General features: G+C 50.4%; 1 protein-coding gene across 1 annotated transcript; it reads left to right on the top strand.

The window, feature by feature from the left end:
• Window positions 1–4,019: 4,019 nt before the first annotated feature.
• On the top strand, window positions 4,020–6,742 carry C1ql2 (complement C1q like 2). The gene is made up of 2 exons (XM_004836070.3): window positions 4,020–5,374; window positions 5,986–6,742. Exons 1-2 carry the CDS (start codon window positions 4,694–4,696, stop codon window positions 6,163–6,165), a joined length of 861 nt encoding a protein of 286 aa, XP_004836127.1. The 5' UTR covers window positions 4,020–4,693; the 3' UTR covers window positions 6,166–6,742.
• Window positions 6,743–24,631: the final 17,889 nt, after the last annotated feature.

The following is a 24,631-nucleotide window of genomic DNA, read 5'->3' as shown; positions in this document are numbered from 1 at the left end:
TCCAACTAGACTGGAAGCTTTTAAACAGGAATGTCTTCTTCATGTCTCCCTCCACATCATAGCAGAACATAGCACAGCACTCTGCGTATGGTAGATGCGCAAAACAATTTTTATTGAGAGGATGAATGCACAGGTAAATGAATAAATAAAGAAGAAAGGAAAGACATAAAGGATGAAAGGAAAAGAAGAGAAAACATCTGAGTTTTTCAAAGCCTCAACCAATAAAATTGGGGCTCTTTCTTTGCCCTCCTTTCTTACTCTCCCACTGAAAAAAGTATCTTTTTAAGAGCTGAAACTGTAGCTCAGTGGTACAGTGATTGTCTCATATGAATGAGGCCCCAAACTCAAGCCCCAGCACCACAGAAATAAAGGATTTAAGAGCAGCTTAAAAAAATTTCTACTCCCTGAGCAAACTATGACATAAGATTGCATGTGTGAAATTTTCAAGCTGTACAAAATAATCAAGAATTATAAAATATTTATTGAACACTTACTATGTCCTCATGACAATGTGGCTGGAAGGTAAGAGTAACTCATGGGTGTCAGCTTTAGTCAGAGTAACGTGGTTGTGGGGAGCTCCACATCTGAGGACCTCAGCATGACCTGGAGGAGCTACTGAGAAAATTACATATCAGAGTGATATTTGTGAAAACATAGGTTTATCTTAGTTTCCCCACTTGCAAAAGAGGGGCACCTTACCTCATAGTGATGTGAGTTTTAAAACAATTAATATGTCTAAAAACCTCTTTGCATAGTGTCAGGCACATAGTACTCAATAAAATTTACCTCTTATTAATGATGCTAAAGATAGCAAACTTCCTTTGAGCTTGCTAGGAGTCAGTTACTAAGAACTTCAGGCACTGGATTATTCCAGCTCTGTTGACTTGCCTTCTGTGCTGTACCATTTTCCCTAAGAAGAAGTTTGCACACACTTAAGCTGGTCCTGTTTTTCACCTCCTCCTGGAGCTCACAGCAGCCTTTGACTTTCTTACCCTATCTTCCCCAGAACTGTGTACACACCCTGTGTCCATTTCCTTTTTTCATGTTCGCTCTTCAACTTGCTGCATTTCAGCTTTTTCTCCCACAACTTAACTGAAAAGGATCTTGCTAAGGATCTGTGTTAGGTGGATCTGGTGAACACACAGTGATCTCACCCCAGTGAGTTCTGTCTTGCCATACCCCATGGTCCCTTTTGGTCCTCCTCTTCCTCAACTATTGGCAGCTTTCCAGACAAGGGTTCTCTCTTTCTTCTGGAATGGTTCTCTTTCACAGCCATTCCACTTCCTTCTCTGTCCTCCCTCCCTCCTTCCCTCTCTCCATTTCTTCCCATAGTTGTATCATCTCAGGTTCTATTGCAGACTTTTTTTTCTCCTACTGCCTATCTTTTAAATGGCTGGGGTGGAGCTGGAGGGTTGTTTACCATGAGCTAGTTCTTTGTCTCCCTCTCCTCCCCACCACTCCTCATTCCCAAGGCTACAAATATCATTTGTATCTTAAAAACTCACCTGCAGATGTTTCCGTTGTCACCTCACTGAAGAGGACCTGACTCACGTCCACTGCCCATGTGCTGTCTTCATTCAGCAATTTTCCTGGCATCTCATAGTTAATGGAGCTCACAATTCCATCTCCATCTTCTCCAAGTAACTCCTTCCTCATGTTCATTCACCCAGTTGCTCATGCCAGATCTTGAGTTGACCTTGATTTTCCCTTTTTCCTTCTCCCTTAACTTTTATCTGAAATCTATCAGCAAGGCCCATGGATTCTGTGTTCAAAATGTAGCTGGAGTTCACCCACTTCTTTTCTACCACCCCAAACCAAGATCCTCCTAAGTGATGTGTCCTTGGTGACTGTCTTGTCATCAGTGTTAATTATGGCCTTTATGAGCATATTGCCTTCCATGTGGATGATGGTTTTACATCTCAAGGCCCAGTCAAGACTCAAGTCTGTCCTAAACTGCCTTTAGTAATCCAGGCAACATTCCTTCTACCAACATCTGTGGATAATCTGCTTGGTGCTGATCACCTTCTACCTCACAGAGCCCTGTGGCTTAGGATATATAGTTGGACAGTTAATCATACACTGGCTGGTCTGGGGCTCTGCCAACCCCCATAGCAATGAGCCCTCTTTATTCATCTGTTCTACAGCATCTTCACCCTGGGATGTCTGCCTCCTACTCACCAATAGTTAACCCAGCCCAGGGTCCCTCTTTGTCCAAAGCTGTCTCTGTCCCCTCCCCAGCACAGCTGACCATCCCTGCCAGTGGATCCTGCAGAGTCCCTGGACTGTCCTCCTGCCGGCAAATACGCCATCAAGCATTTATTTACCTTTCCATACCTTAACTCATTCATTCCTCTCAGAAGGTGCTTTTCTCAGCCCCACTGTGCACACATGGAGACTAAGGCCTGCAGAAGCCATTTGCTCAAGGTCACACAGAGAGGAAGTTGCAAAGCCAGGATGGGAAGCAGGCAGTGTAGTTTCTGGGGGATGTGGCTCTGGGCCACAGAGGGGAGAGACCTCAAGATCAAGAAACCATGAAGAATGTGGTGAAGAGCCAGCTGTGGCAGCTTCTGAGAGCCCCTGGTCTGGGTGGATAATTCCAGCTCTGCTATGTGGGTGGAGGACAATGGGCAAGCACCTTACACATGCAAAGCCTTTGTCTTCTCTTCTGTATGATGGGTGAACCATCACTAATTCACAGGGCAGTTGGAATAAATGAAAAAGCACATGCAAAGTGTCTGATGCATAGTAGATGCCCAGGAAATAAGGGTTTCTTCCTCCATCTTTGGTGAAGTTGGCTTTAGGCTAGGCCTCGTCATTCTTTCCAGATCTTCTACTCTGCCCTGGGAAATGAAAGAAGAGGAGCTACTCCTGGTGGAGTGAGGAAATGATCCAGAGTGACAAAAATGGATTAACTAACTTGCAAGAGCACAATGCCTGATAAAGGAATGCTCTTTACAAAGGCAGAGCTCCAGGGCTCTGCTTGGTTGGTCTAGAGATGTCGTACTTCTCCAGACCCTGAGAACAGCTCTGGAGGGTGCTGGAGCAGGAGCTGGCCCTTTAGGGAAAACGAGTCCAAGAGAAGGGAACAGCTTGTCAGAGTCACACAGCTACTCAGGGCAAGGTGGGAACCAGGAGCAGGGGCTGCCTGTTTTTTCCCCTTCCTTTCTCTTTCCTTCTTTCTCCTTCCTTTCTCTCTCCTACCCTGGAGCATGTTAGGCAAGCAACTCCACTACTGAGCTGCATCCCCAGCTCAAGAGATTTTCATTTTTGACCAGAAATCTTCTCAAGACCCAGAAGTCTCCTTTCGTGCCTTCATCCTCCTCTGCTGAAACGGAGATACACAATTCTGCTCTCCTTGGGAGCAAGTTTATTCCCGGCTTGGGCTCAGAATGGCTTAGGACTATTTTATAAAATAACTAAATCCACTCTAGGAGAAAATATCCAAGGGAATGTGTCCAGGCGTCTGCTTGGGAGCTGAGGACACCAAGATTAACTCCAAGTGCTGGTGTCAAACATTTGCATTTGGAAATGAGCTTTATACAGAGCAGAAGCACCAGCCTTCGTTTCAGTGAAAGCGAAGGTCTGAGGCGAATCGATTTTTGTAGTGAGGCTTTGGGCTTTTCAGAGTCCTCCCAAGAGTTGGTGGGGGTGTTCTGCGGAGGCCTACGCAACAGTTTGAAACCTCAGTCTATGAAAGACCGTCCAGGAAGTAGAGTTACTCAGTTTGAAGTAACTCCGGGAGCACTTCACAAGGTCCTTCCCTCCTGGAGACTGCGGGACTTGGTGTGTTCAGGTCTGGTCCTGTTTAGGAAGCCGGATAGATTAGGTGAAACCCATCAGGGGACGTTGCTGGCACCGGATTCTGAGTACCTTCGTGGCCTTGTGGGGTGCTTGTGCGCGCGGGGCCACTGCGCGCGTGGGTGCCCGTGCTTGCGGGGGCGCTGGGAGGCGCGTGAGTGTGGCCGCCGGTGGGTGTGTCTGTGGCGCCCGGGCTGGGGCTGCGCCCGCTGCGCCCGCTTGTGGCTCCCTGGAGTTGTCAGGAGGAACATCGCCTTTGCCGCCTCTCCCGAGGACGCAGCGGGATAGGAGGACAGGAGGCTGATGACATGAGGGCGCCGTCTCCCGAGTGATGGCAGCGAGCACTGCCTCGCCGCCTCCGCCGCTCAGCCCCGGACTCCTTACGTCAGGGTAGCTGGGTCCCCCCTCCGCGCGGGAGCCAGCGAGCGGCGGGAGAGCTGAGCAGAGCGCTCCGCAGAGCCGGGCGCCTCACGGTGCGCGGAGCCCTGCGAGCCGAGCCAGGAGGAGGCAGAGCCGCGGCGCCGGGCGCCCCACGCCTACCCGGTGCTCCTGGCCACCGCCGCCCGGACCCGTGGGGCACCGGGCTCGTCCTGTGCGCCCCTCGCCATGCTGGCCGAGGTCCGCAGCTTTCCGGAGAAGCCCCAGCGAGGTGGGCACCGGAGCCCAGGCCGGGGCGCGTCTCGCTGAAGTAGTTGGGTGGCCGGGGCAGGGGGTCGCCACGTCGGGGCTTCGGCCGGGACCCGCGGAGTTGGCCCCCGAGCGCGGGGAGCGGGGCCACCCGCGCCGCCCCACCATTACCTCCCCAGGAGGCAAGGAGGAGCTGGTGGCGGTCGCCTCCCGGCTGTGGCAGCGGCGGCGGCGCGCCTGCTTGGCGGCCGTCGGCGTGCTCCTGGCCATGGCGCTCGGGCTGCTCATCGCCCTGCCGCTGCTGCTGCAGGCGGCGCCTCCAGGCGCGGCGCACTACGAGATGATGGGCACCTGCCGCATGATCTGCGACCCGTACAACGCCGCACCCGGCGCGGGCCCCGCGGGCGCCAAGGCCCCGCCGCCGGGACCCAGCACCGCAGCCTTGGAAGTCATGCAGGACCTCAGCGCCAACCCTCCGCCTCCCTTCATCCAGGGACCCAAGGGCGACCAGGGGCGACCTGGCAAACCAGGGCCTCGGGGGCCCCCTGGAGAGCCGGGGCCACCTGGACCCAGGGGCCCCCCGGGGGAAAAGGGCGACTCGGGACGGCCGGGGCTGCCTGGGCTGCAGCTGACAACGGGCGCGGCCGGAGTCGGAGTGATGGGCGGCGGAACCGGGGCCGGTGGCGACTCGGAGGGCGAAGTGACCAGCGCGCTGAGCGCCGCCTTCAGCGGCCCCAAGATAGCCTTCTACGTGGGACTGAAGAGCCCTCACGAAGGCTACGAGGTGCTCAAGTTCGACGACGTGGTCACCAATCTCGGCAATCATTACGATCCCACCACGGGCAAGTTCAGCTGCCAGGTGCGCGGCATCTACTTCTTCACCTACCACATCCTCATGCGCGGCGGCGACGGCACCAGCATGTGGGCAGACCTCTGCAAGAATGGGCAGGTCAGTGGCCCCCTGTCCCACCCCTGCCGGGCCCCGCGGACCCTCTCCCGGCCAGTCAAGCCCCCCCCCCCATCAGCCCCTTTTCTCCCCACCAGCGGGCACCTGAGCAAAGCCCAGAGACTTTCGCCACCGTGCCAAAGCATCCCGCTTCTCTGCGCTCCCCGGCCGCCCCTACCCGAGCCTAGCGCGGGAGCTTGGGCCACGAGCGCCAGAGACCCTGCTCCCCAAACTGTGCTCCGAGGCTGCCAGCGTCTTCGCCGCGGCCCGATGGGCTCCTCGGAAACCGTTTTTCTTTAGGTCTCCGATTGCATATCTGTCTCCCTTTAACCCCCAGCCTCCTTTCCTCTCCACCCTGCATCCCTGGTTCACATTCTTCCATACTGGGCCAGTGTCCACGAATCCCCCTCTCTCCTTCCTTCCGGGACTCGCCCGGTGCGGAGGGGAGACTGCCAGGAAGGACTTAGCCAAGTTTGAGAGGACACGGAGCTGGGTGGGAGTGTCACCCTTTGAAGTCGCTGGGAGAAGGCCGGCCAGGGGGCGCGCCAGGAAGGGCCCAGCAAGGGCTCGAGAAAAGGCGACTGGGCTCACCCGCTCCCACGGTCTGTCCCCAGGTACGGGCCAGCGCCATCGCACAGGACGCCGACCAGAACTACGACTACGCGAGTAATAGCGTGGTGCTGCACCTAGATTCCGGGGACGAGGTGTACGTGAAGCTGGATGGCGGGAAGGCGCACGGAGGCAATAACAACAAGTACAGCACGTTCTCGGGCTTTCTTCTGTACCCGGATTAGGGGCGCAGAGGACGCAAGGTGGGGTGGCTTCAGGCTGCTCCTTTCCCTCTGGGGCAGGGCTCTTTGGCGAGGCCACTCTTTGCTTCATGACACTCCCTGACATCTCCGTTGGAAAAGACACATTCCTGCTGTTCCCCATGCCCCGCCCAGGCCTCAATGTGTTTGCATCTAACCAAGCTGCCTTGTCCCTGTGCCAGGCCTGGGGAGGGAGCGGGTATGCCCACGTGGCGAGCTGAGCGTGAACCCCAGCCCTCTGGGCAGCCCTAGTGGGCAGACTTTGCAAACCTGATTGGACTGGACAGGCTCTGCAGGCGCCTACTCTCTTCCAGGTCCCCTCCTCCTCCTCTCCTCCTCCTGCTCCCCCCCCCCCCCCCAGTATCCCAGGCCAAGGGGACCAGGCTCCAGCTCCCTGGGGCACCCTTGTTTGTGACCCTAAATATTTGTGCAGATTTTCCTGTCCATCAGCCAAGAATCCCACCCACAGCAGAATTCCAGCAAAGGGAAAATTCATCTTTCCACACTGCACTCCCTCCTGACTCAGACTCACAGCAATGCATTAAATTATGTTTTTAGACTATGGGCTCCTTCGTCTTTATCAGCATGGCCCCTAACCTGAAACTTCAGGCATCCACCATGGCATTAAAACCAGAACTGGGCCCTAGTAGCTCCATCCATTCCCTGATCTCCGGCCATTGCCATGTTCCCACTACCTGGGATGGGTAAAAAAATGTGGGGGGAGAGGGAGTGTGCATATCACCCTTTCTCCAAGGTCCACTGCTGAACTGCAGCCCTGAACTGGAGGGGCTGGGAGGGGGAGGTCAGGACAGAAGTGTTAGGTCTGCAGTCTCTGGCAGTTTGGCAACTTTGTCTTCCCGGAGTTGGGGAGGAGGGTACAGGGGAGGGGCCTCTGGGAAAGGTAGGGAAGAGGGGGCCTCTGCATAACAGAGGGCAGGGGGCTGGGGATTTAGCTCAGTGGTTCAGACGCCTGCCTGGAAAGCGCAAGGTCCCGAGTTCAAGGTCCTGAGTTCCATCCCCGGTACCAAAAAAAAAAAAAAACAAAAAAAACAGAGGGCAGGAGAAGCACTTGTCACTGGGGACCTGAGAGCTCTTAGACTCTGAGAGGGACATGCAAAGCCCCCAGCAGACCCTCCACTCCCAAGTATCACGTCTTCAGCACAGGCCCGTGTACTTGCATTCCAGCTAGGTCCATGGCTCTTGAAAGAATTGGTAAACTGAGGCAATTCTATGGATGAGCCAGGTCCCTGAATTCACCCAGAACTTTGTGGTGTGACAAACACCGTCCCCCAGGGAGGGACAGTGCCAGGGTCCTCCTTCTCATTGCATGGTGGTGTGGGGTTCCTGTTTGTTTTGCCCCTTCCCTTCAGCATCCTACACATGCCAGTTGGGAGACCTCACACAGCTTCAATATTTTTCCTTTTTTCTTTTCTGTTTTTGTTGGTAAAACATTGAGTTTTAACAAGCAGTAAATTATCTGCAAAGTAGCCACTAATTAAGTCATTCAAGCTGGGCTCCAATTTACCATCCTGCCTCAGCTTTCCAAAGTGCTAGGATTACATACAGGCATGCACCACCACCACTAGACACTGTCTTGAAATAAAAATAAAAATAAAAATAGACTCAGGATATACCTCAGTGGGAAGGCCTGGATTCAACCTGCAGTACCACACACACACACACACGCACAAGCCTGTTAGCAACTTGCACAGTACTGAGCTTATTTTGACTAGGTGTTTGAAAAGAAATATGCGTGAGCGAGTGCACAGAGATAACCTTGGAATGTATATCTGTGTAAAGCTGCATTCACACACACACACACACATACACATGCACATGCACACACTTGCACACTACTACCCCCGAGTTCAACAGAACCCCAATTCCCCACCCTACTCTGCCCTACTGATTGTGAAATCCAAACTGAGCTGAGTCCACCTGAGCCCAGGAACCAAGGCAGAATCACCCTGGCTACAGTTGCATTCGTATCAATTTCTGATGCCTTGTTGATTGTATCATCCAGAAATGCGATTAAAACCAAATGTCTGAGACCCAAATGAAGTCTAATTGCTATGGATCAGCAATTCCCAGCGGGCCCCTAATCCTTTTTGACTTATTCCTCCCCTTCCTCCGATGAGATGGAGCTTAGACACAAAGCCCTTGGTTTAAATTTCAGAAATTAAAATTGACATGCAGCGGTAGCTTTCCTGGGAATGGGAGGAATTTCTAAGGAGGTACCCAAGCCTAGCTTTATCCTCTGCATTAGGAAGCAATTTGTACTTCTAACAAAACCCCCGCCACTCCCCTTTGGCGGAAGGGCAGTGGAGACGCCTTGGCCTGGGTCTGGCTGTTCACAATACTTAGACAAATTTGAATCTGAGATTCCTCCATCTGTATTCCCTGGTGCAGCTGGGCTTCTTGCAATTCTAATGCCCGGGCTGCTGGGAGGTGCTGCCAGAGGTGTCAGCGGCTAAGAGGATGATGGATTGATGAGGCAGCAAGCAGAGACAGGGCTGGCAGGAGCGGACCAGCTCAGAAGCAGTCTGCGTCTACACTCTCTCCAGGTCCTGGGCAGGCCCCTTGCGGCCCAGAGGTCCATGACCTCATTATGTCTCTGGCTGACTCCCCAGAACAGGTAGGACAGCACCGGGAGACCAGGCCTTGCACCTTTGCTGCTGCTGTGGAGCCACCAGGCATGGGGTATATATGAAAAGCAAAAAATCCTTTGCTCCAGATTCTTATCCTTGTTGCTAGCTGTGTGGGGAATTATTATTGGTCATAATTGTAAAGTATTACTTTTGTGTCCTAGTTGCTTTTGAGTACCTTTTCCAATTGTATTCCTAGATTTGTATTATCATACTGGAATCATCCAGCAGTAGGAAAGGCGTTATTTTGAACATGTGGGAGCTGGGGAAGTTGGGACTCAGAGATATTCATGACTTGCTCAAGTTCACAGAGTGCATGAGGAGCTGAGCTGGGTTTGAACTCAGACTCCGAGTTACTCTCCTGCCTGACTACACGGATGGGGCACCCTGCCCCTAGCACCTCAGACACAGGCTACTTCTCGAAAGGACTTGGCTGCGCACTGTGGCTGTGGGGTCAGTGTTGATGGCCCTGTGGGATCCTAAGTCATGAACTCCACATGCTCAATTTGCACTTGTCTGTCTCCCCCAGCAACTTCCCATAACCACTCTCCTTTTGTCCCTTGGTAGTGTTGGGGAGGGATATGCTGCAGGTGGGGAGAGCTTAGCGGGAGTGGGCATTGGCACTTCTGACTGGGGGGGGCTTTCCTAATTCCAGTGTCAATATCTGTGTGACTAGTTATTTTCAACGCTGCCTGAGTGCATGAGATACACACCTGGCCCTGGAAATTCAAGCAGAGGTTATGCCTTCTGTTCTGTTTCTCTCCTATGTGAGCGGAGCTCTCCTGGGCACCCAAGACAAAAATCCTGGTGCCCTGTGCATGAGGCCATCATAACACCACATCAGACCACCCTGCACAGGCTGACTGCTCTAAACTCCCCTGATCATGTGGCCCTGTTAGTTAAACATTCTGTGAGCACTCATACCCAATATATATTTGACTTATGAATAATTTATCTGTACCATCATCAATCTATACTTTAAAATTTTTTCCATCTTTTTATATTTATATTCATCCAAGGATCTGCATAGTCAAGTTAGTATCTACATTCAAGCTAGCTGACCAAGTCTGGAAATAGGTCTCCCCTCCTTGAAATCAAAAGAAAAGAAGGTTAATTCATGTGTTTTCCTTCAATTTGCCATTTTCCCAGAATCTTAGGCATGGAAATCTGTTCTTTTATGAGTCACAGGTAAGCCTGTGCACTTTTAATTCTGAAATGCGTAGTTTCTAGCTATTTTGTAAGTATTAGTAATGCTTGATTTTTTTTCTCCTGCTTTTTTTTAGATTAAAAATAAATAAAGTTAAAATTCCAATATTTTCTTCTTATATCTGATCTTTGGAGACTGCTGTTGTCATTGGAGCAGCTCACAGAGTCAGGATGGGCCAGGCCAGTCAGGGTCACTCCTGGGGCCATGCTGGATATCAGGCAGAATGAAGTGAAGAATTTCCAAGGAATATTTTGGTTTCCTGTCCTTGCCACATTCTAATCCCCTTCAGTGAAGGAGAGCAGACACTCAAATGAGAGTGGATTGTAGCAGCAGTGGCAGTATGTAATACGAGCAGTTTTTAAAAATAAATTTTACCATAATAATTTTAGGAAGGCACATAGGTGCATAGAAGAATGTAATAGCATACATGGGCCTATAATCTCCCATCAACACTTACTGCATCCCCTCCAACCAGGCAGAGCTACAGTTTTTATCTGTTAATATCTTAAAATGTGTCAGGAATTGTGCTACAGCATAATTGTGTCCTTGCAACACCCCCATGACGTAGGAATTACTGTTAGTCCCACTTTACAAACTCAGGTCCAGAGACTGAAGTGACTTCCCCAAGATAATGCCCAGGACTGTGCCAAGGTCTGTGTGACTCCGAGCCCAAATTCTTTTGGGTATCTGGGGAGAATAGGGAAGTGAGACCTTAAAAAAGGAAACCACAATGAAGGTGCATTTCTATAAACCAACCCTCTGCAGGGGAAGCCAGGGGCAAAGGCTTTTACAGGACCCCTGAAAGTAAGCATTTGCTTTCCCTTACCACTGTAACCAGTTCATTTCTAGGACTCCTCTCTCTCCCCCTTCTTCTGTTCCATGCTTCAGTAATGGTGTTCCCTCTACCTAGAACTCTTTTCTCAGGTTAGCTCCCCCTCCTTCGGGACTCAGCTAGCACATCACTCCTAGTAACCCCTAGTCCCCACCCTGGTACTCCAGAGAGTTTCTTTCTGTCCTTCCAGAGGGCCCAGAAACCTTGAAATTCTCCACCATGATGCTCAACACACTTGTGGCATCCCTATGGATACAGGCCTGACAAGGGCAGACCCCATGTCCATGTGGGTCACCGACAAACATACACTGCCCCCAGCAGTTAGAGTGGCACTTGGCACAAAGCCAGTGCTCATAAGTATTTGTGGCATAGGTGGATGGATGGGTGGGTGGGTGGATGGGTGGAAGGGGGGTGGATGGGTGGATGGGTGGAAGGGTGGATGGATAGGGACATCCTAGCAGATTCCAAAATATTGATCTTGGAAAGATTTCTATACAGGTGTGTGATTTTATAGTGGGATAAAAGGTGGTCTCACCTAGCAAGCTGAATCACTGCTTTTAACCAAAGGATCCCCACCCACTGGGGCCCTGAGTTTGTAAGGTTTAAGTGAACAGTGAGGACCATGTGTAAAGGAGCATGTATTACAAACTGTGAGGTCCTGGCTACACCTTTAGCAATTACCAGACCTTCCGTGTGGCACAAACATACGACCCCCAGCATGCTGCAGCCTCAGGACTGTTCTAGGCTCCCTTTTCAGGATGCTGTCTGTATTCTGAGGCTGCTTGGGTAGTAGCTTCATTTCCAACCAAGCCCCTCACTCAGTGCATTTGCCATCAGGGTTCTTTTATCTCCTCCAAATGGAAAACATCTTTTGAAAAATCTTTGTCATAATATGCACTTACAAAAAGATGTAAACAGTATAGAGAAATATAAAGCAAAAAGTCAAAACTCCCTTCCCCCTATGTGATTTCCTTCCCCAGAGATAATTTCTATAATAGCATGGCTTGCATTCTTCTAGACTTTTCAAATGCACAGAGGCGTGGATTTGTCCACAGAGTGTAAAACTAAACACTGCTCCGTACCTGCTCTCTTCCCTTAATGATCAGTCGGAGCGACTGTGAGCAGTGATTCCTGCTGAGCCTCTTTCTTTCCCTGAGGTTCTGCTCTTATATGCTTGTACTTCCCACTGATAATGACCTTAATTGGTTAAACAAATCTCCCACCTCCAGACCCGGAAGCTGCAAGTTCCCCATTCCCTGGTCTAACAGAGCGATAGCCTCTGCTAACAGGATGCCTTTCACTTACAGTTTCTGCTCTACCTTATTTCCAAAGCAATACAGTATCTCTATCCAATTTACAGATTATCCTAGCACATCCCTTCTTTCTGCCTTGTGGTATGTTTTCTACAGCCATCCCTTCTCCTGGGACTGAGTTAGACAAAGAGATGCCTCTAGCCAGTAGGGTTTGCTGCTGTGGGCACAAGAGAAGAAAGGGGCCTCCCATGTGCATGGGAGTGTGGAGACCCTTTCTCTGGATGTACTGGGTTCTAGTACCTTGAGCCTTGGCTGCTGTGTTAGTTACTTTTCTCTCATTGCTGAGATAAATACCTGATACCCAAAGTTAAAGAGGAAAGGGTTTATTTAGCTCTCAGTTTGTAGAGGTTTTAGTCCATAATCAGCTGGCGCCAGGGCAGGGTAGCACACGGGAGGGGCATCTCAGAGGAGAAACAGTTCATGGCACCCACAGAGTAGCAAAAACAACAAGGGACCTTACAGTGTCTTTCTATTCCTTTTATCTTATTCAGACTACTTAGGGTGGGTAGGACTCACACCCTCAATCCCAGTGCCCTCGGGCCTGGCTCCACACACTCTAGATTCTGCCACCTAGAAAAAGCATGAGGCTTTGGGGGGACATCTAAAAACAATGTTTCCAACCTTGGGAAAGATTTGGTTTTGGAGGATAAAATCTGGTGGAGGCAGGGCAGCCCGAGCATTTCCTAGAGAGCGCACTACTCTTGTTTTTGACCTTTGGGCAACGGCTTGGCTGAGCTATGCTTCTTAATGGTGTGTGTCTGCTTGACCACAGGGATCTTTCTGGGAACTGGAATGAAGGCCTCTTCTTCCAAGTGGATGTGGTATTTTGAGGGTCACAGTTTACTGAACAAAAAGGAGGCAGAACTCAGCATCCCCTTAGCTCCTCGGCTGCAGGCCTGGTCTTGAAGCCTCAGATTAGGAGAATGTCCCCATCCCTCTCTCCCTTGTTCTGTGGTCCCTCTGTCCTCCCCCCTCACACTGCACCTGGGGCTGGGGAGGGCGAGACACTGCTCTGATATCTGATAACCCACCCTAGGCCAACGGGTAAGACTGACTCAGTCACCTGGATGCCAGGCGCACTGGGTGTCTGATGGGTACCCTGCAAGCAGCCTGAGCAGTGGGCAGCAGCTGAGTGCACGGAAATAGCCCAGCCCTTTAAAAGGAACCAGGTCACAACACAGGGTGGAAACAGGGACAAATGTGACTTTAACCATTTAAAATGGTTTGTATCGAGCTAAGTCCTTCATTTATGTTATCTTGCTTAATCTCACCTATGGAGGAAAGTGAGATTCAGCAAGTTAAATCTCTTACTAGATGTCTTCTCAGAAACTTGGGGAGAAGAATGAAACTAAGGCACAGAAAGGGCTAGTGATTTGCCCAAGATCACACAGCAAAGAAGTGCCCAAAGATTGAATGAAGTCCAGTTCTGACTTCAAAGCTTTTGGTTCTTGTAGTCCAAGAATATGCTAATCCTCTATTTGAAGCTTATCACCTAATCTTCCTGAGCCATGGTTTCTTTTTCTGTTAAATGCCACCTATTCCACAAAACTGGTGAGAGGACTGAATGAGCTAAGTGATGTCAATACTTTTGCTGGGAACTGTTCCCAAACAGTTGGCTGTCATCACCATTCAAACATTTATTTTGGAAAACAGTCACTTTCATATCAACACCACCTAGCTACTTTTCTGAGTTATTAATATTTAGTGGAACTTAACTATGGTCTTTGAACTTGGATTCAAATCTGCCTTTACCACAGACAAGCTCAGCAATACGTTAACAGGTTGTTAAGCTTCCTGAGACTCTCTGTCTGTAAGATGAGGCCGGTGCTCCTACACGTGGATAGTCGGGAGGATTCATGAGATGGCATAGCACACTAGGAGCACAGAATAAGTACTGAAACCTGGTGGTGGTGATGAAATGACTGTTAGGAATTGTTCTGTTCTCTCCTGAGTCAGGTGCCAGGGCCACCAGAATGAGGAGGGGGTGGATTTCAATGCTAACAGCTGGCATTTATGAACATGTCAGTGTGTCAGGAGCCACCAAGAACTTTTCCAAACATGTCCATAATCCTTTCAATAACCCCATGAGATTAAGATAATTGTGCCTGTTTCACAGAAGAGGAGAGGAGAGGAGAGACCATTTCCAGCGGTTGGTATATGTGTCAAAGCCAGAACTTGACCCAGTGTGCTTTCCACTCTTCATGCCGTGGCCGTGGTGAGCACTGCTCACGTGGATCCTAATGTGCAGTGTGTATGAATCCCGAGGTCACTGTGCAGATCTGGCGGGCTCCCTTGCTGACTCCCAGGTGAGTAAGCCCCTGTATAACTGGGCCTGGAGCCATGACTAAGTCTCAGGGCTCTGCCACATGACTATGCAAACTCCCATTGATGGCCAGGTCCACCACAGACTGATTTCAAATTGACACACACAGCTCAGTGGCTCAGGGCCTCTGGCCATGCATAGTAAGAACACCTGCTAATCCCACTAAAGCTCTAGGACTTGGGGTGGGGGGCTGGTCAGCACAGTCCATTGGAGCAGGGCATGCAGCCCAGGCTTAGGCCTCCTTCAAGACTTGCCCCACCTCCTCGGGATCAATATGACCCTTGCAAGTCTTTGGAAGGCTGGCTTCTTCTCTCCCCAGCTTCACAGTGGATACTTCAGAGACCCAGACCTGTTCAAGAGCACAGGGTCGAATGCAAGCAGCCTGTTGGCCTCTGGATTCTAAAAACAGCTTTGTCACCAGGTGTTGCATTCAAAACCTGCTTGCTAGGTGTCTGCCATGCACCCAGAGAAGTGGCAGGGGACATGGTCACTACTCCCTTGCAGTCCAGTGAGTAACTGGAAGCACAGTTACAGAGACCTAGATATAACCTAGACATAACATTTTAGTACTGCTTGATTTTTTTTGATGATCATTCGAAAAAAAATTTTTATTAGTCCATGTTTGCAGCACATAATGTTTCTATCTCTTGTGGGGGGTTGATACATGTCTGTAACGCATCTTAATTCCTTTTTCATCCCCTTTCCTTCCCTTCCCTCTCCACTCCCTCCATCTTGTGATCCTTTCTAAAGGGCATCGGCAGCTATTCTCTCCCTCTGCCCCCTTCTCTCATTGCTAACAACATGCAGCCCCTACACTTACCAGTGTATGAGATGATGGAGAGCTGTAGTGACCTCAGTGGTCACCAGCTGGGTTGGTTATAACATCCTTGTTACCAGTAGAGGAAACTGAAGCTAAGAACAATGAAACGATTGGTCCCAGCCAGTCCAGTCAGCTTCTAAGGGCTTCTGTGTCTCAAAGTGAGGGGTCTGAATGTGATAATATGACGGGGGAGGGAGAAAGCAGAGGGAGTCCTGTGCCTATTTCAGGCCATGTAGAGCAGATCACTTGCCTGCCAGGCTTCAGCTTTCCTATAACCTCCTGCAAATGCCAACCAGAGGACCCTTCCTCCCTCCCTCCGTCTAGCCATCCATTCACCCTTCCTTGCTTCCATCTATACTTCCGTCCTGTGTTAGTCAATTTTTCATCACTGTTACAAAATGCTTAAAAGGAGGGGAAATTTGTTCCCACTCACAGTTTCAGAAGTTTCAGTCTATGGTCATTTGTGCCTCTTGTTTTGGGCCTGTGGCCGCACAGGACCTCATGGTGGGTGCATGTGGCAGAGGAGGTCTGTGTACCTCATGGTGGCTGGGAAATGAAGGGAGCAAGAGGAGTTGCCGGGGTCCCAATATTCCTTTCAATTGGCCTAATGTCCTTCCACTGAGTGTTACCTACTAAAGGTCCCATAACTTTCCAGTAGTGCCGCATTGAAGACCAGCTATTAACAAATGGGGCTTCAGGTGGACATTCCAGGCCCAAACTAAGCAATCTATTCATCATCCACCCATTCATCTACCTTCCCCTCCCTCCATTATCTGTCCACCCTTATCCACTCAGCCATCCATTATCCATGCATTCAATATGGACCTGTGTCCCAGGCCCTGCGAAGGTGATGAAAATTGAGCCTACTCAGCCACTTGCTGAGAGAGATGGAAGTGCAACCCTTTCCCAGCTCTTCATAAGCAAGCAGGCCCAGCAGTCAGTGTGAGGGCCTCTCATAGGCCTGCTCCCAGGTGACTGGCATCCAAGAACACTAAGTTCCCTGCTGAGGCTGAACTGAGTCAAGCTCAAGATCTCCACAGGCAGCACAGGGGTGTGGGGATCTGGCCCCTTTCCTGTGCCATGTGCCATGTTTGAGCCCTAGTTGGCCCCCGGTCAGACCCTGCAACCTCTGCTTAGCTGTCCACCCAGCAGGGTCAGTCTCATCCTAGAGGGGACACCTTTTGGCTCCTGCACTGGTTACCACTCATGTTGGGACTTCTGGCTGCAGAAGGAGAAGGTTGGGCCTGGGTCATGCTCTGCTGTTGCGAGGTAGCTTACGAGAGCGGCTGTGTGAGGAAGAGAGGAACCTGACACACAGGAAGAGGCCAAGTTCAATGCTGAGCTCCAGGTCTAGATCGGAGAGCTGCTCTGCAGGCTGTGTGTTCGGGGAGCCGCCCTGCGGCCCACGGTCAGCTGCCTCCTTTCATGTTGCTGGGCTACTGGGGCTGCCAAACAAGGGGTCCCATGGTCTCAGCCTCCAAACAGCAAGGAATTGTTTCCACTGCATGAGAAGCCAGTGCTGGCAGCTGCTGGGGGCCAGGGTGTTCTGAATTAATTCTCCATTATTCCCATTCCAGAAAGTCCAGGGCAAAGGAATCCTGAACAACATCAAATCGTAGTCATCACTCTTTTGGCTCCTTGCTTGACAAACCTTCATGTCTCCCCACACTTACACAATCACCTCCAATTTCCAGACCTGGCAGATTAGCCTCTTATGATCTTCCCTTGCTACCCCTCGGCCCACTCTCCCTTCCCCTGACTCTGCAGTCACTTGGAGTTTCAGCCTCCTGACCACGAGGCTCCTTCCTGCCTCACTAGGGGCAAGGAGTAGGTGAGCTACCAAATTCAAGGGAGGAACCAAAATATTCACTAGGCAAGATAATTTTAATACAATATTTAAAACATCAAAATCCGTGTAATTCACAATAGACCTATTATCAACATTTTAATTAAAGATGCCACCAGTCAGAAAATCAAGTGCATCTTTTTCTTTTAGAATAATTTCTTTTCCTTTTTCTACCTTTAAAAAACCCCACTTTATTGTGGTACGATCTTGAGTCTCATTTTATCCCAGTTGGCACCATACTTTGAGAGGAGAAGAAAAACAAGAGTGGAAGAATGTGTGATTTGGTGGTGTTAACCTCGATAAAGAGTAATCTCCTTGTTACTAGTCATCTGCTGTTTGTCAAGCCCTTATTCAGCACCAGGTACCACACTGTACAGTCTACATTCACCATCTCATGTTTAGGTGTGATGATGCTTATTTCAGACTTGGACTCTGAAGAACAGAAAGGGTGAGTAGGTTATCTGGAGGCACACTGCTCTGACAGGTAAATGAGGTGGAATTAGAATGCAGGTCGGAGCCCAGCATCCATCCTCCTCCAGCATACCAGGAGCATCTTTCCAGGTAAGCATCTGTCTTTACCTTTCTCTCCATCCTAACAATGACGAAGACGCACAATAAGCAACATTTACAAAGTTCTTGCTATGAGGAAAGCACCTTCCAAGTTGCCCGTCACATTTAAACCTCCCCACCACTCAGAAATGATGTAGAAATGATCATCATTTTATATATGAGGAAACTGAGGCCCAGAGGTTAGGTAAGGAACTCTCCCGAGGTCCCAGGAGAGTAAGCAGTAGAACCAAGACCGGCAGCCCACATCCTCCTGGCAGAGCCAGACCGGGTTGTCCTGCTCCGTACTCCGGAGGGGGGGTACCAACCGTGCAGCCCTGCCCAGCTCCCAGGCAGCCAGCCAGCACCCCTCTTTTGCGCCTCTTGCAGCCACTAGCGCCTCCCACAGATGCCCCCTCCCATGTCGCTGCTGTGCTCCTCAGAAGCCGTCACCCTAGTGGAAACCTGCCAGGGGGACAATGAAGGCATTCAGGCACTGTTATTTATTTATTTCTCAATAAAGAAGCTTCATGAATAGATGGATATTTATTCACCTAATTCACTTTTGCAAATGCAGTGTCCTTCAAAGGATGATTTGTTTGCTGAGTGGGGCTGAGGCGGGAGGTTAAAAATAGCTCCCGGCGGTACCGTATTTCTCAGTAAATCACTGTTGAGAATTTAATAATAAAATTAGTCTTACATCAGGTACCAGATAAGGCTCCTCTGAGATGCAAATCGAATTCCGCTTCCTCCCCAGCATGGCCATTGGTGAGGTTGCACACCCACTAACCTCGGTCTTACGGGCACTGGATTCAGTCTTTCTCTGCTGGCCAATAGCAGGACCTCACACGCCTGTCTCGTTAAGGCAGTCATTTGTAATATTCAGTAAGTTGGAAATGAAGAGCCTGGGCTTTCTCCCAGGGCACAGCTGCCACCTACAGCAGCTGGGGGAAGATGCACACTGCTCCTGTCCAAGTCAGGGAAACCTGGACTGGCCTCAGATTCAGGGCAGAAGCAGTGTCCTCTAAAATGCTTTGGAAAAGTTCACGATCACCTGCTGTGCTCCAAGTCCAGCAGTGAGCTCCAGGGAAGTAGAGATGCCCTAGATGCCACCTCTAAGGAACTCAGGCCTGGTCTGTGGGAGGGACAGGGCATCATGGTCTGAACACAAGGAGACAAGCAGGTACAAGATCCTGGGAGCAGGGCAGGGGGAAGGTTACCATTCTGTCAAAGAAAAAAGCACACAATTCAGGAAGGCTCACCTCCCAAAGTGATACCTTCGCTGGCTTTTGCAGGATGAATAGAAGTTCTCCAGGCAGTCAAATAGGCATTAAGGGCAGAGGAGAAAGCATTTTGCAAATGCTTAAAAGCATAAGGGCAAATGAAATGGTATGTAGAAAGGTATGGAAGAATGAATATGGTGAATGAGAAATTTTAACTGGTTCTCTGTGGCCAAAGATTAGCAAGAGGGGGACTAAAAAATCTTGTGGGGGTCACATGGCCTTGAGTGAGCTGAGAGGGCCGAGCTGTTTGTCTGAGAGCATGAGGAATGAGTGAAGACTCGGAAGCAGGGGAGAGGAGGGGTCACAGGTCCATGTTGACCTCTCTTTCAGGACACCGTGTGAAGGAAGAGGGTGGGACGGTTCCCTTCTTCCCTGGGAGAGAGCAACCATTGCCTGTAGGGAAGGAGTGATGCAGGACACAGGCCAAGAACAACAGGGATGAAATGTAAGGCAAGAGCAGAAGAGGAAGGGCTATCTCAGGAAGGGCTGGTGGGTAGCGCTCCAGGGGGAATCTCAGGTCCTCCATAGGTATTCTACAAGCCTTGTCTTTGTATGACACATTCAGTTTACAAGAAATTCATACAGGGACAAGATAACTGGTTCCAGACTACAACCTTCTGAGGTTGGCAGGGCAAGCAGCTTGATTTCCATTTTACAGGTGAAGAAACCAAGGCTCAGAGAGGTGGAGTGGCCTGTCCAAGGTCATTCAGCTAGAAAATAGCAGAACTCCACATTCCTAGTCCAGGCTTTTTAGAGGCACAATTCTCCCTTCAGTGAGTTGGCGTGTCAGTCAGCTTTCTGTTCCTGTGACAGAATATCTGAGCTAAACATCTTATAAGGAGGAAAGGGTTATTTTAGCTCATGGTTTCTGAGGTTTCAGTCCATGGTTTGCCTAGTTGCCTTTAGGTCTGTGGCAAGGCAGCACATCATGGTGGCAGAAGTGTGTGGCAGAGGAAGCTGCTCACATCACAGCCAGGGTCCCATTATCTCCTTCAAGGGCACACTTCCAGGGACCGAACTTTCTCCTGCTGAGCCCCTTTCTAAAGTTTTCTCTGTCTCCCAAGAGTACCCTTCACACTGTATCCTGAAAGAGATGTCAACATGGATGTGTGATCCCTCCTCTCTCCTGTTTCTGACCCTTCACTTGTTCCCTGGAGACCACCCTTGAACACGTGGCCTTGGGGGGATTTCAGTTGGGGACTTCCCATGAGTCCCATATGAGGAATGGGAGACAGAAGGTCAGGGTGACTCGCTCCTCATCACACGGCTGAGTCAAGGTCTGAGTTTAGATGATTGTCTAGTTACCTACCTCCTCTTCCCACTCACTGTTTCCAAGTGTGCTGGTGCCCTGCTACTTTGTGCTAGTCACTCTCCTGCTCAGGCCACTGCCTTCCATCATTCTCTCTGGGATATTTTCCCAGGCTACCATCACAGCTTCACCCTGGTTTGGTCCAGGTATCTACAGAAATGGTCAGAAAGGCCTCCCTCCCCGCCCTTCTCCACAGCACATCCAGGCACTCCAGGCCGTCTCTGTGCTTGGGCTCCTGAGCTACCATGCTGCTCTTTCCTTGCTTGCTCAATGTCTGGCCTCCCTGCTAGGGGCTAAGGCCCTGGGCAGAGGGTGGGGTGGAGGGTGGGGGGGTGTCACTTTGTTTGGCATTTTATTTCCCCTCTGGTTGTAGAGGAGGTGCTACATCCATGCTTATGGAGGGAATATGTGCTGGAGGTGCTGTGCTAGGATAAAAGACAAGCTGCCTCTGCTCAGAGATGCTCCCAGTACACTGGAGATGCAGGCTGTGGGCCCTCACTGTGGGTCCATGTGACCAGGGACACACTGACGTGCATAAGCACTTTACTCATAGATAGAGAACAGATTGGAGTGCTTTTGACTACAGCAGCAGTTGAAGGTAAAGGAAGGGAACTGTGTGGCCAACTTGGGCTCTGACAGACTCACTCCCACACAGTGTGCTCTGATGCATTTCATCTCCGTTTGATATTTTTAAATAGTTTTTGGTGCTAGGAATGAAATCCAGGGCCTCATCCATACTAGACCAGCAATCTCCCACTGAGGCACAGCCCCAGCTCTTAGATGGATCTTAGGATGAATATGAATCCCAAAAAAATCTGGAGACTGGGCCTAACAAACACCAGAAGACCAGCCTTCACTAGAGGTACTCTATGAATTTTGCTCATGTACACAGCTCTGGATCTCAGTTTACCCAACCATAAAGTGGGTGGAAAATTCCCAGTTTCACTTAGCTCATAAAACTCTGATGTCCCCGAGGCTCTTTTGAGCAGAAGTCAGTCTGGAATTTCTGTTCCCTGCTTTATCTGTATCTTTGTCACTCACCAATGTCTTTGGTTCTATGTGAGAATTGGAGGTGCTAGAATCCTCCTTGTCTCTCTGAGAGTGGCTGAGACCAGAGCTTGAAGTCCCCTTTTATCCCTCAAAACCCACAATGGAGGGACAAAGGAACCATCCCAGGAGCAGGCAGATTGGTAGCCCTGAGAGCTGGCTCTGGTAGAGGTAGTTAGATGATGGGTACTTTTAATTCTGTAATAAAAGGGCTTTTAAGAAAAATACAGAACTGCTTAGAGGAAAGTTAAGGGGAAAGAAAGGAGGGCAATGGAATTGTTCATACTCCATCAGTGCCTAAGAAGAGCCCGTTTCAATGACACGCTCTTCCAGGTAGCAGGATGGCGGAGGAGGGGTGGGGTTCCAGCCTGGGTGGCAGGACATGGTCTCTCCTCCCTCAAGGCAGAAACCTCCATTTCCTCTGCCTTCCCAGCCCCATTCAGCAGTTTAAGGGCCATGTTCAAAATAAATGCCTGGATCCCCCTCCCTGGGGTGGATGGCCAGCCACCCCTACTCCCAAGCTAAGATACTTATGTGTTTTATTTAAATACATAAGTATTGAAACGCTTTCATATTGGATAATAAACAACCACCAACCAGAGCCACCTCCACTGCCCCAGCTTCTCCCCTAGGCCTGCTGGACCCTCTAGTGTGGTGGCAACCAAAGAGCTACCCATTGGCACAGCTGGGCCTTGAGGACCCAGTTTTAGCTCTGAGTGTCTTCTGGTGGCACAGTGTCAATGACCACTGGCCTGGTTATTGAATATTGCCCTCTTCCCAATGCCTCATTCATATCCACAGTCTGCTCCTCCTCCTCGGAGCATGCCAGTAGCTGCCGTTCACAGATGCCCATGGAAATGCTGTGGACACCTCCATCCCATGCCTCAGATGCATCAGTCCAAGGCTCCATGACCCAGGCACTGTGCTCAGGCAGAATCCCCTCAGTGCCTAATATGACGCACCATGGTTGGTGAATAATACTCCTGCCCCTGAATGTCCATATCCTATCCCTGGAAATCAAGAACCTGTAAATGTTACTTTATATGGAAAAAGGGACTTTGCAGGTGTGACTAAGTTAAGGACTCTGAGATGAGGAGATGACCCCGGATTATGTGGGTGGGTCCACTGCATCACCAGTGTCCTCATAAAGGGGCAGAAGGAGACTTGATGCAGAAGAGGGGGCAGCCCTGTGCCTCCAGTGGAGATCAGGGGGGAATGGTGCATGCTGAGGTGTGAAGCCCGCCCACGTGACTCACTTCTGACTTCTGGCCTCCAGACCTGTAAGAGAACGAATTTCTGTTGTTTAAGGCCACTATGTAGGTGGTGAATTCTTACAGCAGCAATAGAAAAGAGTACACACACCCAACTCATCTTGCCCATCTGGTAAGTCCTGGTGGATTATGATGCTGTCTACAAAGCCGCTCAGCACTGTGGCCACGACCTCTTGGAAATGGAAACACAAAACCCGTCTTTTTCTTCCCACCCTTTCACTTTGGTTCAGGATGCATCTGGGGCCTCCAATTACTTCTGTGGGAAAGGTCTGAGACCTGGCTAGCACGCAGGTCCTTGGGGCTGTGCCTGCCCACCTCTCAGTCCTCTCTACATGCCCCTCCCAGTAGCACCCCAGTGGTGCCTGATATATGAGTCACTGTGGCTGAGTCACTCACTGTGACAGTCACACCAAGCCAGCAATATTTTCATTTTCCTCACTCTTGTGCTACATTCAAACTCCTCAGTGCCTTTGGTTCAAGAAAGTTAGGATTTCCTGGAAAATATCACCCTCTTCCTGTGGTCACTCTCTGCTTGTCCTTCAAGCCAACCCAGGGACCCTTGTCCAGGGAGCCTCCCCTGATGGCCCCTTGTGTTGTGCTCAACCTTTAGGGCTGGCTGGTCACACTGTGACCCCTAGAGACAGAGCCCCCTGATGTTGAGCAGCAGTGAAGCCCAGTGGGTGTGACTGCCCTTCACCTGTCCTTTGCAGCCACTCTGGCTCGGGCAGGCACCTCTGGCCCTAGGAGGAGATGGTCACAGGCTGGGCTGAAACTTAGGCTTCATACTGAATGCATCAAAGCCAGGTGGCTTCTGTCCAGAGCAGAAGAGCAGGCATGGAGCTGAAGGTGTGTCTGCCTCCCTGGGGACCCCGGACAGAAAGAAGAGGCGGCTGCCATGTCCAGCCTTCTCCCTGGGAACATGGACACTTGTGTTACAACCAGAATGAGACACGTTTCTCATCTTGCCTTTTTCTTCCACAGTCTCAGAATTTTTCCAAGTATTGGGCTTTCTGCTGCTAATACATAGAAATAAATGGGAGGTAGGTGTTTCTTTTATTTTTCTTTACTAGAAATGCTTTTGTGATTTTTTTTTTTTTTTTTTGCCTCATAAAAGTCCTCCATGCTTGCTGGAGGAAATTCAGGCCCTGTGGAATCATAGTGTTTTGGGCAGAAAGGGGCCAGCCCTCTCAGTTTCATCCTGTGTGGGTGGCTGGCCTCCCACTGTCCACTCCCTATGACACCTGACTGCGGCAACCTTTGATGACCTCAGCCCCCTGGGCCTTCCGTGTGAACCCTCACATCTCGCTCTTTCTCTCCATCCCCACAGCAGCTGGCCTCTGCCAGGCCCCCGTTCTCCCTTACTCAAGCAGTAGCTCCCACTTTCCTTCTCCCTGCCTTTTCCCCTGCGGACCTATCTGGCTCACAGCTCCACAGACATCATCCTAAATCTCCCCCTTGATGACGGCCCTTTTCCCTTCCATGGCACACATCACCTGCGTCATAAAGGCACATTCACCAACCCCATCTCCTGCGTGGGAATCCTTGTCCCCACTGGCCAGGGCCGTCTCATTATCTGCCAGGCCTGACCTTCTGTAACCAGACCTGGCTTCACTTGGATGGTGGCTGCTTCTAAGCTTTACTTTCCTGGGTGCCTTTTGGATTTAAGAAACAATGTTCACCCACATGGAGTGAGAAGGGGAGGCCATCCCACAGCTAGGAAACTGGAGGGCTTGGGGAGGGGCTGGGGAAGGAGAAGGGCCTGGGATGGTGAAGTTTCCCCCAAACGCCTGATAATATGTACAAGTCAAGGCCCTGGGATTTAGCTCAGTGGTTCCGCCGCCTGCCTCACAAGCTCAAGGACCCGAGTTTGATCCCTGGTACCAAAAAAAAATAAAATAAAATAAAAAGAGGGAGAGAGCAGCAAAAAAATAATGGGATCATTGGGGAGGAGAAAGCCAGCCTATGAGGCTGCCAGGGGCCCAGGGAGGATTGATGCTTTCATCCTCAAT

The sequence above is a fragment of the Heterocephalus glaber genome, unplaced genomic scaffold (genome assembly GCF_053883595.1).
Source record: "Heterocephalus glaber isolate CG9 unplaced genomic scaffold, H.glaber_assembly_v1.0 deba00000347, whole genome shotgun sequence".
In the NCBI taxonomy this organism is placed as follows: Eukaryota; Metazoa; Chordata; class Mammalia; order Rodentia; family Bathyergidae; genus Heterocephalus; species Heterocephalus glaber.
This window is presented reverse-complemented; position numbering and strand designations above follow the sequence as displayed.

Coding starts and splice junctions, on each gene's coding strand:
- C1ql2 (XM_004836070.3), top strand. CDS start 4,694: ATGGCGCTCGGGCTGCTCATCGCCCTGCCGCTGCTGCTGCAGGCGGCG. Junction 5,375..5,985: donor ACCTCTGCAAGAATGGGCAG/GTCAGTGGCCCC, acceptor GTCTGTCCCCAG/GTACGGGCCAGCGCCATCGC.